General features: G+C 35.1%; 2 protein-coding genes across 2 annotated transcripts in view; both read right to left on the bottom strand.

Moving 5' to 3' along the window:
- The window catches only part of LOC120613060 (ankyrin repeat domain-containing protein 26-like), a 54,955-nt gene that overhangs the window by 19,053 nt on the left and 16,469 nt on the right, over positions 1 to 19,433 (bottom strand). Inside the window, exons 10-15 of the mRNA XM_039875699.1 lie at positions 17,695 to 17,728; positions 16,081 to 16,144; positions 12,114 to 12,243; positions 7,379 to 7,407; positions 7,210 to 7,282; positions 6,546 to 6,803 (exon numbers count right to left, since the gene is read on the bottom strand). Of these exons, the coding sequence (XP_039731633.1) occupies positions 6,546 to 6,803; positions 7,210 to 7,282; positions 7,379 to 7,407; positions 12,114 to 12,243; positions 16,081 to 16,144; positions 17,695 to 17,728 (588 nt within the window). The remainder of the gene's footprint in view (positions 1 to 6,545; positions 6,804 to 7,209; positions 7,283 to 7,378; positions 7,408 to 12,113; positions 12,244 to 16,080; positions 16,145 to 17,694; positions 17,729 to 19,433) is intronic.
- On the bottom strand, positions 4,027 to 8,601 carry LOC120613062 (coiled-coil domain-containing protein 144B-like). Its single transcript, XM_039875701.1, has 3 exons — positions 7,210 to 8,601; positions 6,546 to 6,803; positions 4,027 to 4,419 (listed from the first exon to the last, which is right to left on the bottom strand). The coding sequence occupies exons 1-3, from the start codon at positions 7,235 to 7,237 to the stop codon at positions 4,301 to 4,303; spliced, it is 405 nt and encodes a 134-aa protein (XP_039731635.1). The 5' UTR covers positions 7,238 to 8,601; the 3' UTR covers positions 4,027 to 4,300.

The following is a 19,433-nucleotide window of genomic DNA, read 5'->3' as shown; positions in this document are numbered from 1 at the left end:
CCTAATGATGTCAATTCAAAAAGGTCTTCTCCAAGGCACATTATATTAAAACTGTCAAAAATTAATTTAAAAAACCCAAAAAAAAAAAAAACACAAGAATTTTCAAAACTGCCAGGGAAAAGAAGACAATAACCTCTAAAGAAAATCCAATTAGATCATTATTGAATTTTTTCAGTAAAAATGATAAAGCTAGGAGGGAATGGAATCAAGTAATCAAACTATTGAGAGAAAGAATTATCAGCCAAGAATAATATATCCAGCAAAGTTCTAATTTAGATATGAAAAACAAATGAAAACCTTTCTGATATACGGAGGCTAAGAGAATTTTTCACAAGACTTGCATTACAGGAAACACTAAAGGTGGTTATTTACCTAAATAACTAGGCAAATTTTTTTTAAAAAAACTGTGAATAAGGTGGGTGACATCAGGCACAAGCAGGATGTTGCAAACCCTCCACAGAATAAGATATTATACAATTAAATATTATATAATGGTTAGAAGAGGTAAAAAAAATATTTTAAAGAGAAGAAGACAATAGTGACTGCAACTCGGAAATGAACTAACGGCATAATAGGGATAATTTGTGAAAACAAAAACGGAAACAGGGAGGGGAAGGTGTGAACTTGCCAACGGGAATGGAGGTAAGATGCAGGCAGAAGAAAAAGGACTACTGTATATATGAAACATTTTTTTACATGATCTTAATGGTAACCACACATGTACAAAATATTCAGAACTGAGACATTTAACTTAAAAAGGAGGGAACAGAGGACAAAATCCAAGAATATAACCAAACTAAAATAACAGACAGAATCACAAGGGCAAAGTAAAAATGAAGACTCAGCAATCTGAAGACAAAAGTGAAAATGGGTACACGACAACCTTATATGTCAATAATCACCTTAAATGTAAGTGGATGGAACTCACCTATAAAAAGATACAGAGTAGCAAATTGGATCAGAAAACAAAACCCAACTATATGCTGCCTTCAGGAGACACATCTCAGCTGCAAGGACAAACATAGACTCAAAGTGAAAGGGTTCTATAGAAAGCAACACTTGGAGCAAGTGGCATTCAGAGAAAAGAGAGCATAGCTGTACTTACATCTGATGAAACAGACTTCAAGATAAATAAGAAGGTAACGAGAGAAAAAGATGGACACTTCATAATGATAAAGGGGACAGTACATCAAGTAGACATACACTTATCAAAATATATACCCCCAATCAAGGAGCACCAAAATACAGAAAGCAACTAATGACAGAACTAAAGAGAGAAACAGACAAATACACCATTATGGTAGGGGACCCAAATACCCTGCTGACAGCTATGTGTAGATCTCCCACAAAGAAAATCAATTAAAGAAAAAAGCTTTCAATTCCATATAAGACCAATTGGACATCATCCACATTACAGAGCTTTTTATCCCAAAACACCAGACTACATATTCTTTTCTAGTGCACATGGAATATTCTCATAGGAAGACTATATGCTGGAACTGAAAGTAGCCTCAACGAACTTAAGAAGATTGAACCCATACGAAGCATTTAACCCTATCACAATGCATTGTAACTGAAGATTAACTGCATAAAGAAAACAGATACCCCCACAAAGAGATGGAGATTAAACAACATGCTAAATAGATGGACATTAAACAACATTGTAAAGAGTGACTGGCTCACAGGTGAAATAAAACCAGATATCAAAAGGTACATAAAAATAAATGAGAATGAAAATACAAATGTGAAATTACTGAGGCACAAAGAAAGTGGTAACAAGAGGAAAGTTCATAGCATTACAGGCCAACCTCAGAAACAAAAAAACAATCTCAAAAAAAAAAACAATATTTTATCTTAAAGAAATAGAAAAAGAAGAACAAATGAAGCCCATGGTCAGCAGAGGGAAAGAAATAATAAAAATCAGAGCAGAATTAAATGAAATTGAGAACAAAAAGACAATAGAACAATGCAATAGCAGGTTCTTTGAGGAGATCAATAAAATTGACAAAGCCCTGGCTAGATTCACTAAGAAACAAAGAGAAAAGAAACAGACAAAACCAGAAATGAAAGAGGACGAGCTAGGATGAATACCACAGAAATACAAAGGATCATACAAAATACTATGAAAGACTTTATGCCACCAAATTCAATAACCTAAAAGAAATGTACAAGTTCTTAGAAAGACACAAAGTTCCTAGACCAAATGAAGAAAAACTGAAAAATCTAAATAGACCAATCAACAGTAAAAATATGGAAAAGCTCATGAAAAACTACACAGGAAGGAAAAGGCCAGAAGCAGATGGCTTCATTACTTAATATTGCATTACTTAGTATTGCATTACTTAGTATTGCAAGTCCTAGCTAGAGCAATCAGGCAAGAGAGAGAAATAGAAGGCATCTAAAACGGGTATGAGAAAGTCAAATTGTAATTTTCGGCAGGTGATGTGATTCTTCATGTAAAAAACCCTAAAGACTTGACCAAAAAACTGTTAGAAACAGAAAACTGACAGTAAAGTAGCAGGATACAAAGTCACCGTACAAAAATCCATTGTGCTCCTATAAATCAAGAATAAAATTTCAGAAAAAGAAATAAAACAATTCCTTTTGCAATTTGAACACTACCAACAACAACAATTACCTAGGAATAAACTTAACCAAGGACGTGAAGGACCTTTACACTGAAAACTACAAGACGTTATTGAAGACAAAACAAAGAAATCCAAAGATATTCCGTGCTTCCAAGGACGTGAAGGACCTTTACACTGAAAACTACAAGACGTTATTGAAGACAAAACAAAGAAATCAAAAGATATTCCGTGCTTCCAAAGATGCTTCCAAAGTGTTGATGCTTTGGAAGCATCAACACTATTCAAATGGCCATATTGACCAAATCAATATAAAGATTAAATGCAGTCCCCATCAAATTCCTAAAGGCATTTTGAAAGAAATAGAGCAAAAATAAACCCTTGTATATATGGGCAAATAATTTTTGACAGAGAAGTCAAAAACATACAATGGAAAAAGAAAGCCACTTTATTAAGTAGTGCTGGGGAAATTGGAAAGGCCATGAAAAAGAGTAAAACTAGACTGCTTGCTATCTGTCACCATACACCAAAATTAACTCCAGAGGGATCAGAGACCTAGATCTAAGACCTGAAACAATAAATTGCAGGGAAGAAAACATAAGTACTAAATGAAACCAAATGAAACAAACAAACAAACAAACAAACAGAAAACAATGAATGAGACTATATCAAACTTAACAGTTTCTGCAAGCTAAAGAACCTTGAATGAAACAAAGAAAAAACCTTGAAAATACTAAATGAGAGAAAATATTTGCAAACGATGCCTTTGATAAGGGGCTAACATCTAAATATAAAAAGAACTCAACAACAACAAAAGCAAACAATGTATGTAAAAAATGTAAAGAATGGGCAGATGTTCTGAATGGACATTTCTCCTAAGAAGACATACAAACAGTCAACAGACATATGAAAAGATGCTCAACTTCACGAGCTATTCAAACAATGCAAATCAAAAGCACAAAGAGATACCACTACACACCTTTTACCATGGCTATCATCAACAGGACAAGTAGTAACAAGTGTTAGGGAGCTTGTAGGGGAAGAGAACCGCTCAAACACTACAGGAGGACTGTAAATTGGTACAGTCATTATGGAAAACAGTATGGAGGTTCCCCAAAAGATTAATAATAGAATTATCATTTGACTCAGCAATCCTTCTGGGTCTCTACCCTCTCAAATTGAAAGCATTTATTCACAAATATAATGCCTTCTAGCAGATCATTGCACCATTATTCATGGTTGCCAAAACATGGCACCAACCAGTGTCCTTCGATAGATACCTGGATAAAGAAGATGTGTTACCCATATACAATAAAATATCACTCAGCCATGAGAAAACATAAAATATTGCCTTTTGCAACAACATGGATGGATGTTGAGCTTATTATGCTAAGCAAAATAATTTAGACAGAAAAAGTTGAGACCATATGATTTCAATCATACGTAGGATACAAAACAGAGAGAAAGAAATGAAGAAGATAAACAAATAAACAAAAACTCATAGACACAGACAACAGTCTATTGGTTACCAGAGGAAAAGAGGCAGGGGGTGGGGGTGGGCGGTGATGGACATAAAGGTAAAGTGGGTCTAATACATGATGACAGAAGAATATCTGGATCGAAGTGAACACACAATGCAATATACACATAACATGTTATTGATTTGTACACTTGAAACCTGAGTGACTTTATTATTCAATGTCACTCTAATAAAATTAATTTAAACATAACAAAATATAAATTTTATATACCTGTGAGTGATTAGTCTTACTTCCATCAAGTCTTTTATGCTCTTTCTCTGTCGTCCTTCCTAAGACTAGTTCTGCTGACAGATCTAGACATTAATTAAAATAAACTACTTAGAATAATTAGATAAAAGCCATTATCTTAAAAAAAAACAGAAATAATATATTATCTATTGAGACTTTAAGCTTACTCTTTAGCTGAATATTTACTTTCTGAAGAAATACTTCTATTTATACAAAACGCCAACATACCATTTGCGAAAAAATAGACGTCACAAAATCCAGGCATACGAACACCTCAAAACTTCATTCACAAAGTAATTCATGCAACATCAAGGAAAAAGAAATCGGTAACAAAACAACACTGAGAAATAGAGTACAGCACAGAAAGTCACACTACACTCCAGTTGCCACTTTGTGGTAATACATTTACCAAACCTCTATGCTTCAACTGGATCATTATTCATGATTTCCAAAATTATTGTTACTGTTTATGCCTTTATCACTGTAAACCCTTCCTTATATCTGAAATGTTTCTCCTGCCATTCTGACAAGTTTCTTTTCATCTTTTAGGACTCGGCACTGGGGTTTAAAGAACACAGAAGACAGGGGTCAGGAATGGCTTTTCTAGAGATAATGCCTGAGCTGAGACTGAAACTGGGAAGTTAGCCAGAATCAAAGGGGCAGAAGGCAGGAAAGTCAGAGAGCATGCAGGCTGTATCGAGACAGAGAGAGAAGCATACAATAGCATAACGCTTGTCTAACACAGAGAGAGGTGGGCATCACCAGCAGTGCAGTAATTCCAGAGAAAAGGTGGACAGTAGAAAGGTCTAGACATGGAGAGTTAGGCAGAGATCAGATCATCAAAGCCGTATATGTGATTTTAAGATGTCTGGACGGTAGTATGGTTTAACCAGTGGCTCATGGTCATATATGCACTGGAGACAGATCACTGTAAATGCTGTGGTAGTGATGAATCTGAGGGGCATACGAATCAATGGAAGGAGACAATTTAGCAGGCAATATGTAAATTATAGATGATGCAGCCAAAACTGAGAAAATGTTTCCAGAAGTCTTCAAGATGTAAAATAATCAAGGCCCACTATAGAATAAATCTTTATTCAATGAACATGTTCACAAATCTTGGGTCCCCAGAGAGCTAGACTCTACTCATTACTTTAAAAAAGGTATCAACTAACAAGTGACATGAACTACGTGAACCCTTTTAAGTTGCTTGAATTCATTTAATACTTTTTCCATTTCACATATTTCTTTGTTGAGGAAGCTTGGGCAGATGTTTACCAGGCATTTGAAGAAATAAGACACTTGCATACATACTAAACAATGTCAAATTTATAGCTTGCAGACATTACTCTAGGAGGTAAGTGAAAATCTTTTGTAAATACACTGTTAATTCTAGAGTTAAGGAAAGAAGATAAATCTATAGAGATGAAAGAATACTGTATGTTCCATTACTATAGACCTGATCATAGGACTGATAAGGCACTAAATTAATAATAAGAAAAGTGAAAAACATGTTAATTTAGTCAGTTAAAAGAATGAGTATCCTAGTAGGATTAAAACTGGTTTTCCGTATTTTTTCTTTAAGTGATACAGCACTCCTTTAAAACAATATTTCTTGTAAATCATTTCTTCATTAAAAATTTTTAAACTCGACATACTATATGGACACAGCTGATAAGAAAGTACTATACAGTAAATTCTCAATGATACCCATTATTACTGGAAAAGCCATTTCTAAAATATATAAAACCAAAGAAAATGCAAGAAATATATTAACATTTCGGTTCAAAAGCTGCTTTTCCAGTTACACTGAATATAGTGATAACTAATATTTGTGAATTCAGACCTATAAAAATAAAGCCAAGAATCCATGTTTTTTTCCAGGGGGCAATCTTTAGATTTTTCCAGCTAGTCTTACAGTTCTAAATAATATCTTGCTGCCCAATGCCAAATGTATGCTAAATACTAATCTGAACGAAATCACTCATTCTCCTAATTCTCCTTCATCTTTAGTTACATGTTACCTTCATTCTAGGAAGAATACGTATGGTTTGCTAAGAAGTGTCCTGTTATGCTGTAGGTTGCAGAGACAGAGTGAACATAAAGTCGATTTCACCACAAAATGATTTTCGAAAAGTCAGAAGCCTGATAAATCAACCAATGGGGTCCAGGGTCGAACTCTTTTTATTACCTTCTTTGCTCTCTCCGTTTTCTGGTAGCTGTGATTCACACAGATCATGGAGCCTCTGATCCCGTCGTAGAAACACAGCTCTAATATTAGTCTTGCATTTGTCCGTTAAGGTCATGTGTCCGATGTCTGTGGATGCTGACTCCTTTGGGGTCAGCGATTGTGGCACAAATGGCAATTCATTGTCAACTTTCAAATCCCCAGATCCTTGACAGGTTTCATGATTGAGGGGCAAGCTAGCAGAATCCCAATGTGAAGAATCTGAAAATAAAGTTTTCATTAATTAGAACGTAAATAATACTAGTAATTGGAACTATTGTAAAATGGTAAAATTTAATTCCATCAACTTTTGAAAGAAATAAAAAGAAGCATTAGCATTTAAAATTAACCTTGTGGAAATCTAAATCAGTATAAAAATTCCAAGCCCCAACATTTAGAGTATTAAACAAAACAAAGAACATCAGAATTGAAAGTTATCCTTTAAAAATTCTTTTACTCATTCTTGTAAATAACTTTTTCTCAAACATGAATACCAAAAATGACATCGACTTCATCTCAAATCCTTCAAATAAATTTGCAAAGAAAAATGAGAACTAGAAAGACAATGAGCATGGCAAATATTTCCGTGACCTCCTTTCATGGGTGAAATTTGACTTACACAATTTACCTGATCTGGATGATTGTGTCCCCTTCATTTCTACTGCTTTCTCGGGAACAGAGTCTTTCACTTCAATGGTAGGCTGAATGGGTTTTGAAACAAAGTCATTAAAGAAGTAATGTTCATCTCGTGCAAGTTGTACTTAATAATTCAAGATAATAAATATAAAAGTTATTACCTTCAAGTGAGGAAACTTTTCAAGAGAACCTAAAATGCAAAAGGACATAGACTCAGTTATATGTGAATGTGAAAGCCAACTGTACATTCAAACACAATGAGAATAGAGCTGAATCCTCATGTTTGGCTTTGGAAATGACTATCTCAGGTGTTCCTGTGTTTTGGGGGGTGCTAGAGAAAGTGGTAGGGCAGCAACAAGATGGAAACAAGAATCTGCCATAAAACTGAAGAAAAACCAGGAGTATAGGTTTCACAAAACATGCAGATGAGTTTTCAAAGGCAAGGTTATTTTTCCAAGGACTCTGGCTGAACTGGATCAGTGTGCATCTTCCAATGTGCACACGCCAACTGATGGGTGAAAAGTGATCTTTCATCAGAGGAACAAATCACGACCCTGACAGGGTCCATGTGAAACCTAGTGGTAGAATGCAACAGCCTATCCTTAATGCAATATGTCAGAATCATTTATTCCATCGTGCTACAAGTATTCATCATGATCTTCAATTTGTACAGTAATTTAGCATCTACACAGTTGCACTGAGAGTTCAGGTGAATACATAAGTCATGTATCAGCTGAGATAGGGTTATAAATTGATCAGCTTGGATAAATATTAGTAGAGTCCTCGTTAGAAGAAACATTGACTTCTTGCATGCTGATAGGGGCTATGTTTCTTGTATCTCCTAGTTTACCATCTGAAACTTTCTTGATCCACTCATGAAAAAAAGGTACATAAAACATATCCAAAAAATACTGAATAACGAGCTTTCGACAGTGAAAAGGGGTAATGAAAAATGGAAAATTTAATTAAATTGCATCACAAATTTTAGATATTATCTTTTGTTTCTAAATCAGTGCAATACTTTCTGAAAATATTAATTTTAGCACTTACGGAATGAATGCCATAATTTCTTTGTTTTTAAACTTAGTTGGGCTTTGAAGAACTTTTAAGAACCACCTATCTATTTCAAAATTTGACTATCTTAAAACAAAAGAGCCAATGCTTCTATGTGGAAATGAATCTCCTTTCAATAACAAATGCCAATGTAACCTATATCTTTGATGCCTGATAATTCTGAGGAGGTTAAATGAGTGGCTACATTTATTGCATTTCGAACACTCCCCTCTGCTTCCAGTGTGCTCTGGAGCAGCAGTGATCTCATCTTCTGTTTCAGTGCAAATACTCTCAAGCCATCTCAAGTGAAGTCTCTCAGATTTTCTCCAAAATTACCGTTCTTTCCTCCTTTCTTCCTTTTACTATACACTTTCCTCTTCAAAAGTAATGTGTAGACCTGTGGTCTGGAAACTTCTTTTTGCATTCTTTTTGTGAATTTTCTGCACCAACTTATTTTTCCTCTCTGTTTCACAGTAGTACCTTCTATCTATCATTTCTACTGCTTCATCTCCTTGTTTCGCTTTGGCTATAAACATGCTCAGAAATAAAAGAAAGATAATGTTTATTGTCGTCCCTTACATGTCTTCACCTATCTGATGGCTTTGCTTCTTGATTTCTCTGAAGAGAAGTTGACTCACTGTCTACTCAGCATAGTGTGAAGACCAGCAATATTGGAAAACCATTAGAGTCAAATAATTACCTCTAAGAATCCCTAATCAGTACAGAGATTTCAAACTGCAAAATTTAGGATATCAAAAAACATCAGAGTGAAAGGTTACGTGTTGAAAATTTCTGTTTCTTATTCCTGTAAATAACTTTTTTTTTTCAAACATGGATACAAAAAGTAGAGCTCTACATTATCAAATATCTCAGTCTGTAATGCTTTCCCAACAACGAGGAGAAGAATACAAGTAGTAATATTTTGCTGTATTTCTCTGACAATTTTTGGTGCTGGAAGCTACTTCATATTTTTTCCATATTTCCAATATTCTCCTCTGACATTTTCTAAAGAATTAGTTTACCACCTTCCACTACACATGTCTGCTTTATTTCCCCTTAATTTCCTCCCGATAATTTTTGCCTTGCTCATTCTTCATTCCTTCGTTTATTCTTTTTTTCTTATTTCTGAGTTTTCTTAGAGTATCTCGAAGTGGAACACATAATATTCCTCAAGACACTCTTGATTTAATCTGTTGCCGATACCTGAGAAGAGATACAACTGATCTCCTTTTCGCTTCTCTTTTCCTTACTATGCATGTAATAGGTGATTTTCTTTGGCTATCACACTCTGCGAGGATTCCTATTTTAAATCAACATTCTGTCAAATGCCTTTTTTACACAATACAGTTCTTACCTGCTACTTGCTCATTTCGTATGCTTTTTCCTCTTTGATCTGCAGCTCCCGGTAAGTCATCAGCATAATTTTTTGGAAGACTCGTAGAGAAATTCTGTTAAAAATTCATATCAATAGTGAGTTACAGAAAGATTTCCTAGTCCCTTCCTCAGGAAATATCTGAATTTCCTACATTGAAAGCAAGCAGAACTAACAACAAAAGAAGTGTGTGATAAAAATCAAAATATTCAATAGAAAATCTCATCTTATGCTCTCTAGATCAAACTGATCTTTTGTCTTCATTTAGCTACTCTGAAAATTAAGCATGGAGCCCAGAGTAAATACTTCTATAGACAAAATATTGATTTCTATGTACACATCAACAGGGAACTAACTTCGAAACACCTACTCTACTTTACATTCCCCACAAGTTCAAGAAGATTTTGAAATATATGCTTTTAAAGGAATTCTTTAATTAAGCTACTTGGTAATATTAAAATATTTCTAAAAGGATTTTTTATTGTTAAAATTAGATAGCCGACATCACAGAAACTTGGAATATGTCATGTTACGTATAAACCGGTCGTTGTGGGACCTATTTCACTTAGGTAAAGATGAGCTTGGAAAAAGCTAACTATTATTTGGTAAGTGTTTGAGAGGAAAAGTCATTGAATAAAATGGCAAGGTGGTAAGAAACACTTTTCTTGAAATTAACTTTAAATAATAGCAAAAATACTTACATAGTGAGGCAACTCTTCCAAAAAATTTAGTAAGCTTTCATCGAGGAAGAATAACAACATTTATTTATTACCCATCTAACTGCTCTTATTATGCACATTTTATTTCTTATCTACACACTACAACAATAATGTTATGATGGTGCTTTGCCCACTTCCTGCTTACTGGTCATTCCAAGATATACTTAGATAGCTCTTTACTGACGAAGTAAATTGTATACCCACACCCATTCCATCTATACCGTCCCAATATTCTCTAACCTAAAATATTTTATTTTCTTTATATGAACACCTAGAGTGACTTACGATGGATTGTTGTTTACTTGTTTTCTGCTCCTACAACTATAGCCTAAGCCCTCAACTTCTAGATTCTGTGTCTAACCGTCCAGCACATAGTCGGAAATTTACTTCAGGTCAAAACATTTAAAATCTCAAGAAGGCCTCAAAGACTACAGCATTAAATACCAACAGGATATCTCCAGTCACCATCTCCTGAAAATTGTCATCCCATATACTCAAAATCAACATGCTTCTTGAACTTTCCCATTCTTTTCTTGACATTACTGTCATTTCATCATGTCTCAGCTTTACGACAAGTTTTCTCAATATTTTGTAAGTCATTAAATACCACTGTAATCATTGTGCCTTACATTTTCACAGTACCCTTTACCGTTTACAACATGTTTTCACATTTGTTACCACATTTGTTACCACATTTGCACGTAAGTGAAAGATAGGGATCAGTACTTTTAAAATAAATGAGGTCACTGATATACCAACAGGTTAAAAACAAGTTTTCCCAGAATCCCATAGCTAGTAAGTGACCAATCCAGGATGCTAGCATGCTTTTGGACTTCAAATTCAATATTTGTACCATGAGCTGCTAGATGCCTATAATCTAAGACATTACTTTATACTTACTTACATTACTATAAAAATTGTTGTCATAAAGGTACTCAATACATGATATTTTAACTCTTCAAAACAGTTTCTCCTTGCAGAACCTACTTAACAATCCAAATACAATGAAACCTCAAAATCCCATGCATTATCTTTTCATGTTCCAAGGTATTAAAGAAACTACACTCCAACATTTGGCCACAGATTGACCTGGAACAATTCTTTAGTTTTTAGATAAACTTAACTTCAGAACTCAAACTGATGTTTTATGACTTTTAATCTGAGTTTCTCATACTATATTACACTGAATTCATTAAGGGAATCTTGCAAATTAGGAGAATGGTCCTATGCAGTATTATTGTATTGATAAATTATTGTATCAATTATAGGTTAAAATATAAGAAAATATTTTCATGGGCAAATGCAGAGGTACAAAGTAAAATCAAATCATAACTTTTATGTTCTAACATCACTCAATGCAAATATTAAAATAAAAAATAATAACAAAAGACAGTACCTCAGAATCGCAAGGTGATTGTGCTTCTTCGTCTTCTCCTATTCCTAATGCTGACATTTTTACTATAAAATGTAGTTACAGAGACATTAATGAAAATATTTATTAGTATATATTTAAAATACATAAACAAGTCTATTTCTAATCATAAATATTTTGATAATATAAAAGATAGCAGAACAAAGTGCCGGGTTTTGAAACTTGACAAGAAAAAAAAAGTTGTTTGTAGCTGGAATATTTTTGAAGAAACAGCAAAAAGACATTCCTTAAGGAAATGGATGTCATATTTGCATCTACACAATTTCAATTTGTTAATATCAGCATGTAAGCAGAGAAAAAAATACAGATCACTAAATTACCACTTGTATTCTTTTCCTGTGTTCCATCAACATAATTCACATTGTCCTTATTTGTTTGCTCTCGTGGAGCCCGTTCGCTAATATCCATGCCATTTTCTTTGTTTCCAATGCCTGGCTTTATTGCTTCTTCCTATGAGAACAAAGGAAAACAAAAACCCAGTTTCAGAAAATATCACATTCTTTGACTCGTTCACTCAGTCAGTCAATCAGTCAGGAAGATGACAGACATTTACTATATCTATCAAATCAAAGGCACCAACCTGGGAAAAGTGGCAAATATAAATAAAAGATTTCATCCTCTATTGTAGTAGGGGTACAGATGCACGAAAACAGTAAACACACAAAAGTATCATTAGCTATGTCTACAGCTGAAGTGAGTAACGTGCACTAAGGGCACAAAGGGACAGCAGTCAGTTGTATCTGGGAGGCTCAGGAAATGCTACAGAGATAGGGCTGTCTCTTGAAAGATTTCCTAAGTGCAGAGTGAGGGTGTGAAGGGCATGCTACAAAGGGCAGCGGGAGCAAAAGCATGAGATATGAAACAGCAAGTAACTGAGGGCACCTAGTACTGTGGTAAGGCTGGAACACTGGGAATGGGATGGAGAGACAAAACTGGAGAATCAGAGCCACAGCAAACGAGGCAAGTGTCATGCTGGCATATGAAATTTACCCTCATGTAATGGGGAGCCATTCAATAAGAAGAGGAGTTGTATCATCACAAACATATTACAGAACAGTCACACTGGCAGTGAAGTAAACATGAACACAAGGACAGCAAAACTGAGAAAAGTGTATTTAAAAATTAAAGATGAGAAAGCGATTTACAGTAGTAAGATATAAAAAAATGGTAAGCTTCTAGAAAATATTAAACTTGGTGAGTGACTGGATGTGGTGACTTCAGAGAATTTTTCATGCTTCAGTGTTTCAGTGGTGCTATGACCTAGGACGGGGAAAACAGATGCCAGAGGAGGTTACAGGAGTCAGCGAAAAGGAAAGGGCCAGTGATCATGTCTTCACTCTGGGACATATGAAATTGGAGGCACCTAGGGGGCTTAGAAGAAAGATCTGGATAAATATATTTTGGGTAGGACTAACTATTTTGCAAACATAAAAGTAATCGCAGAAAAAAATTGCAGGTTTTTGAAACTTTGGCAAGAAAAAAAAGTAACTTACTCAGGATAAGTGTACGATGTTAAGAAAATAGATGTTTGTAACAGAATACTGAACTGATCTAATTAAATAATGACGATCTACATAGAACATGTGAAAATTTGAAAGCAAAAATAGCAGGGGAATATGGATTGAACATGGGATTCAATTTTTCAACTATATATTTCAAATTCTGTTTCAACAATATAAGATACTCTTTTATAGATATATGCAAAGATTTATATCTCGGCTATTATACTAATAAGCATTTTAAGTTTCATGAAAAACCTTCATTGTCAAACATCAATTCACAATGTTACAAGACTCCTGTTAAAACACAAGTTTTACATTGGAGAAGAAAAATGCCTATGTGACTATGAAATGGCGAGGCATTTTTATTATATGTTAAAATATATAAAATTTTATTAAAATACATAAATATTTTATTTAGAATATGTATCATATTATATTATCTCTCAAGGTCCACGAAACCCCAACTAAGAAGCAGTTGGACTCGGCATGCCTGGTACCTCATGCTAGGCGGCCCCCAGTCCAGCAATAGTGGAAGCCGGCCTCAGTTCACAGTATAGCCTTGAAGCCCAGCACAGGCAGATACCAACAACAGGTCACTTCTGCTCCTACCTGGTGGCACTCGGCTGAGCACAAGTAGCATCTGACCTGGGCCTGCACTAGAGACCCTCCCGAGAGGCCCAGGAACCAACATACCTAGTCATCTGCTTCAGACCACACTAGAGCATCACCCAATTAGTTCTACAAATGACATGAAACAATGGACTCAGCCGGCCCCAGAGCCCTACTCCAGCCAATCCAACTCCGTGAGTTCAGTCCACACATTGGCAGTTACCACATCACTATCAATAATTACTTTAAGTGTAAATGCATTAAGCGCTCCATTCAAAAGACATAGAGTGGCTGAATGGATAAAAGAATAAGACACATACAAATGACTTTAAACTAAAAAGATTTTACACAACAAAGAAACCCATCAACAACACAAAAAGACAATCTAAAGCATGAGAGAAGATATTCATCAATGATACATCCACAAAGAGTTAATATCCGAAAAGTATAAAGAACTCATACAACTTAACACTGAAAAGGCAAACAGTACAATTAAAAATTGGGCAGAGAACTGGAATAGGCATTTCTCCAAAAAGGACATACGGATGGACAAAAGACATATGAAAGATGGTCAACACTTCTCATCATTTAAACCATAATTTAAACCACTAATTTAAACCATAATCAGATATCAACTCACACCCATCAAAAGGGTTATTATCAATGAATAAACAAATAACAAATGTTGGTGAGGATGGGAAGAAAAGAGAACCCTGGCATAGTACTGATGGGATTGCACATTGGTGCAGCCTCCATGGAGATTTCTCAAAAATTCAAAAATAGAACTACCATATGACCCAGCACTCATACTTCCAGGGACTTATCCAAAGAAATTCAAAAGGTTAAATAGAAAAGATACATGCATCTCTATGTTCATTGCAGCATTAGTTATAGCAGCCAAGATATGTAAGCAACGTAAGTGTCCATAGATAGACAATTGGATAAAAAAGAGGTGGTACATATATACAATGAACTATTACTTGGCTATAAGGAAGAAAACCTTACCATTTGCGACAATATCCATAGACCTAGGTGGTATTACGCTAAGTGAAAGAAGGCAAACAGAGAAAGACAAAACCATACGAGTTCACTTATTTGTGGAATTTGAAAATCAAAATAAACCAACAAACAAAAGGGAAAGAAATTCGTAGTTACAGAGGATGAACTGATGGAGTGTGGGGAGCTGGTTGAAAAATTTAAAGGGATTAAGAAGCACATATTAGCACTTACAAAGTAGTCAGGAAGATGGAAAGTACAGAATAAGGAATATAGGTAAAAACATTGCAACAACTATGTATGGTCTCAGGGAGTACTAGACTTACTTATCAGTGGGATTACCTCATAAATTATGTAAATGTCTAACCACTATGCTGTACACCCGAAACTGACATAATATTGAATTATATCAATTGTAATTGAAAAAAAATATTTAAACACTGACCGCAACAAAATTTCTGAAATGTGACATTCTACTATCTCTGCTTCTAGCACTGGCTATTATTTTAAGTACAACATATATTCTTCCATTAGATCAAGACTTTTAAATATACTCTAATGTAATGGTTTAGAATACAGTGGAACCTCTTTGTAATATGGGTTTTGAGAAAGAGAACTTATATTTCTAAATTTCCACAATTTTTATTATTATAGTAGTCCAAAGATGAAAACCAGAGCAAAAATAGAGAAAACAACTTTTTCCTAACAACCACATTATACCAAAATAAAAACTGTTAAGGAAAAAAAAAACTATGTATAATATGCTATATAGTTTTGGATATGAAAGTCACCAAGAAGATTTCATGATTATTACAACAAGTAATTAGATCCATTAAAGATTGCATTTGGGCATGAGTTGCCTTTTTTTTTTTTGAAGTCACATTGAGAATCTTTATCCTTCACCAAATTTTACATCTCCTTTATTGTGCAAAACCTTTCCCAACATAATTTTCCTATCACTATTTATTTCTAGCCCATTCTTTCTTATGGACCCCACCTTCAGTACTTAATAAAATTATTAAGAAAAAAGGTCAAATAGTCATGTTTCTATAAAATGGAATTTAATAGACCAATTTTTCATTACAAACACGATAATAGGTAGATCACTCCTAAATTTTAAAAGTACTACACAAAACTTAATTTAGAGCAGAACAAATTATTTCACTCAGGAGCACTTTACCTTGGTATGAAAACTAAGTTCTTCACTATCTGCTGAAGACCATGAATCACCAAGTTGAGGGTTGCTAAAAAATATAAAATAAAAATATAGAGTAAAAATATACAACAGAAAAGACTTTCTTTCTTTAAAAAAGAAACTGAAAAATTTGAGTAAAAGGTGGATACCTATATATTAAATGAAGTTTCCTGACATAATTAAATGTGGCCTCTGTTTTAAGAAAAGCTTTTAGTTATCTATGTCTGCCTCCACTCTTCCAATCTACGAAATATTTAATAAAGACACCCTCTAAGTTCCTGGAACGAAGAGTGACAGCCAATATATTGGCCAAGGCTGAGATGACATTATTTTCACCAAAAGTCCTGAAGGCTGAAATGAAAATCCAATTAGTGGCTGATGTAACTTTTGTAACCTGAACTGGACAAAATCTGATGACCTAAATCAGGCTAGAAAGGCATACTGTCCCTTCTGCATTGTCTGCCCGTGGTTCAGAGACTAATCTGTGTTAGTCCAAAATGTCAGTCTTGGTTCTTTAGCATGGAAACCACTACATCAGATGACCCCATTTCTACTTTTTACTCTCAGACAGTACAGAGAGTACCTTGAAATGGTTGAAAGCTAAATGTAGAAAAGTCAAAGAACGAATGCATATGCTGTGATCCTTCCCACTTCCAAGTCCCTCTTCTGCCTGGCTCCATGGCACTCTCCAGCCTATAAATCTTCCACCTCTGAAGGCACGGACACCTGAAACAAGGATGGGCTCGAACAACCCAGAGCAGGAGCTCTCTATTCCCCCGCTCCTGGAAAACTAGCTAAATGGAGTCATCCACTCCCAACACAGGCATGTTAACAACTACCAAACTCCATTAGGATTTGACAGCCCTGCTCAACCCTCCATGTACATGAGAAGGACAGCAGCAAATTGGGAAAAGAGGTGAAGGTGAGGAGACTCCTGCCTTGGGCCATAAATTGATGGAGTTCAACAATCTCCAGTCCCCTAGGTCTCAAGGATATCCAAGCCCCCGCTCTGTAAGCTGGGGTGCAGGAAAGATGAAACCACATGCCTATGTGCTCTAAAGAGAATCTTTCCCAGTGCCTCGAATTATTTTAATTTTTTTCACTAGAAAACTTAAATTTTGCTAGTTCCTCCAACTCAATGAACCAACAAACAGCAGCAATGTGTTTAGGATTCCCTCGGACCACTTATTTTAATCTTCCTTTCTAAACAACTCCCAACATCCTGTGTTCTTCCTTCTTGTAATTTATTTTAACTCATCATAGACCACTATATTCTGATCTCTTTTCCATAACCTGACTCTTATCTTTGTTCTAAAACCCTTATTCTTATCACAACCTAGTGTCGTTCCTCTCAAATTTTGGATTGCCCTGCTATTTTCATTTTCGTCCTCTTCTTCTGCCTTCACTAGACCTGCTATTCCCACCTTTCTGTTTTAAAACTCTCAATACAAGATGATAAGGTTGAGTAGTGGCCTTAGAAACCTGAGTTTAAATCTCATTTTTATCACTACTCTATCTAAATAAGTCTCTGAAATCTTTTGGAGTTTCAAATTCTCCATGTAAACAACCACTTGGCCATGATTAAACATAAAATCCTACCTGCTTACAGAGCCTTCTTCAGAAATCTCATGCCCTATTAAAGAAAAAGGTAAAATACATTTGAAATCAAGAACAGATAAATACAGGACTATGAAAAGTATCAGACTGATGCTACGTTAAAACGTTTTCCTTTAGTACCACACCTGAGGACTATACTAATATAAATATTAACGATACTATTGGTGGACAATTAATATGGTAACAACTTTTACTTCCTCTCCTTTATATATACATGTATCAGACGCAAGAAAAACACAATAGAATTTATCAAAATTTGATACTTACAAGGGAACTACTATTTCAATGATGATTAAACCGAACCAAACTGAATCAAACTGAAAGAACGTGCTATCATTAGTAGAATCAGTATCATAAACTAACAATGCCAAACTTAAATAGCATGAATTTTCTGGACTTCTGCCATGAAGAGCAGTTAGATGAGAGTATACGCATCGTGCAGTAACACATTACACCTTCTCCACCTCTTCCGTCAACACCGTTGAGTTTAGGATGAAACGCCCTATCTAGAGTACTATACTCTGCAGCTCGGTAAAAAATAGGAAACAGATGCTTTCTGGCCCTGTTTCCGGTTGCAAAATAAGTATAAAAGACTGTGATTCCAGGTTTACAAAGTAAAAACCCTTGAGACTCTTTCCTTTCATTGCTAAAATGTCTCTCTTGACCCACCTCATGGAGCAAGAGGGTCCAAAAAGTGCTGTATGATGTCATTTTTCTCAGCCTTCCCCTTATGTGGCAAATATCTGTAGAAATCATGCTTTTTCAGCTTGATTTCTGATGAACAACATCATAAAAAAAAAAATCCACAAAGGACGAAGAATATCTTAAACAACTATATTCAGTTAACTTGGCATTTCGATTTTTTAAACATTCAAAGAGATACCCACTGTATAATTCCTACTATAGGACATTCAGGAAAAGGTTAACTGTGGAGACAGTAAAAAGATCAGTGGTTTCCCAGTGTTAGGGAGAAAGGAGGGCCGAACATGGAAAACACAAAGGATTTCTAGGGCGGTGATACTGTTTTGCTGGATATAGGACATTATGCATTTGTCAAAACTCATAGACTCTCTGACACCAGGAGTGAACTTTAATGTAAACTATGGGCTCTGGGTGATGATAACGAGTCAATGTAGGTTCATTGATTGTGATGCATGTACCTCCCCGGTGCGGGCTGTCCACAGTGAGGGAGACTGTGTGTGTGGTGAGATGGTTTATGGGCACTCTCTGTTCTTTCTGCTCAATTTTGCTGTGAAGCTAAAACTGCTCTCAAAAAGAAAGAATATTATTATTTTTAATATGTTTTTATTAAATTTATCAGGGTGACATTGGTTCATAAAATTATACAAGTTTTCAGTATACAATCAATAACACATCATATGCACATTGCATTCTATGTTCTAAAGTTAAATTTCCTTCCGTCACCATGTTTGACTCCTTTACCCTTATCTACCTCTCCCCTTCTCCCCTTCCCTCTGATAACCACAAAACCATTGACCATGTCCACAAGTCTTTGTTTGTCTCATTCGTTTGTTGCTTTCAGTTTTATATCTCACATATGAGAGAAATCATATAGTTCTCAACTTCTTATTTCACTTAACATGATAATTTCAAGATTCATCCATGCTTTTGCAAATGGGATTATGTCATCTTTTCTTAAAGCCGAGTAATATTACGTTGTATATGCGTACCATGTCTTCCTTATCCAATCATCTATAGAA

This window comes from Pteropus medius, unplaced genomic scaffold (assembly GCF_902729225.1).
Source record: "Pteropus medius unplaced genomic scaffold, Ma_sr-lr_union100, whole genome shotgun sequence".
NCBI lineage: Eukaryota > Metazoa > Chordata > Mammalia > Chiroptera > Pteropodidae > Pteropus > Pteropus medius.
The sequence above is the reverse complement of the archived record's forward strand: the minus strand, read 5'-3'. Positions and strand labels throughout refer to the sequence as shown.

Bases quoted from the DNA above. Each gene is read 5' to 3' on its own strand.
- LOC120613062 (XM_039875701.1), bottom strand. From the start codon at position 7,237: ATGAAGGGGACACAATCATCCAGATCAG. The intron at 6,804-7,209 runs GTAAATTGTGTA...CTTTATTTTCAG, and splicing joins GACACAATCATCCAGATCAG to ATTCTTCACATTGGGATTCT. The intron at 4,420-6,545 runs GTAATAAAAAGA...ATTAATGTCTAG, and splicing joins AAACGGAGAGAGCAAAGAAG to ATCTGTCAGCAGAACTAGTC.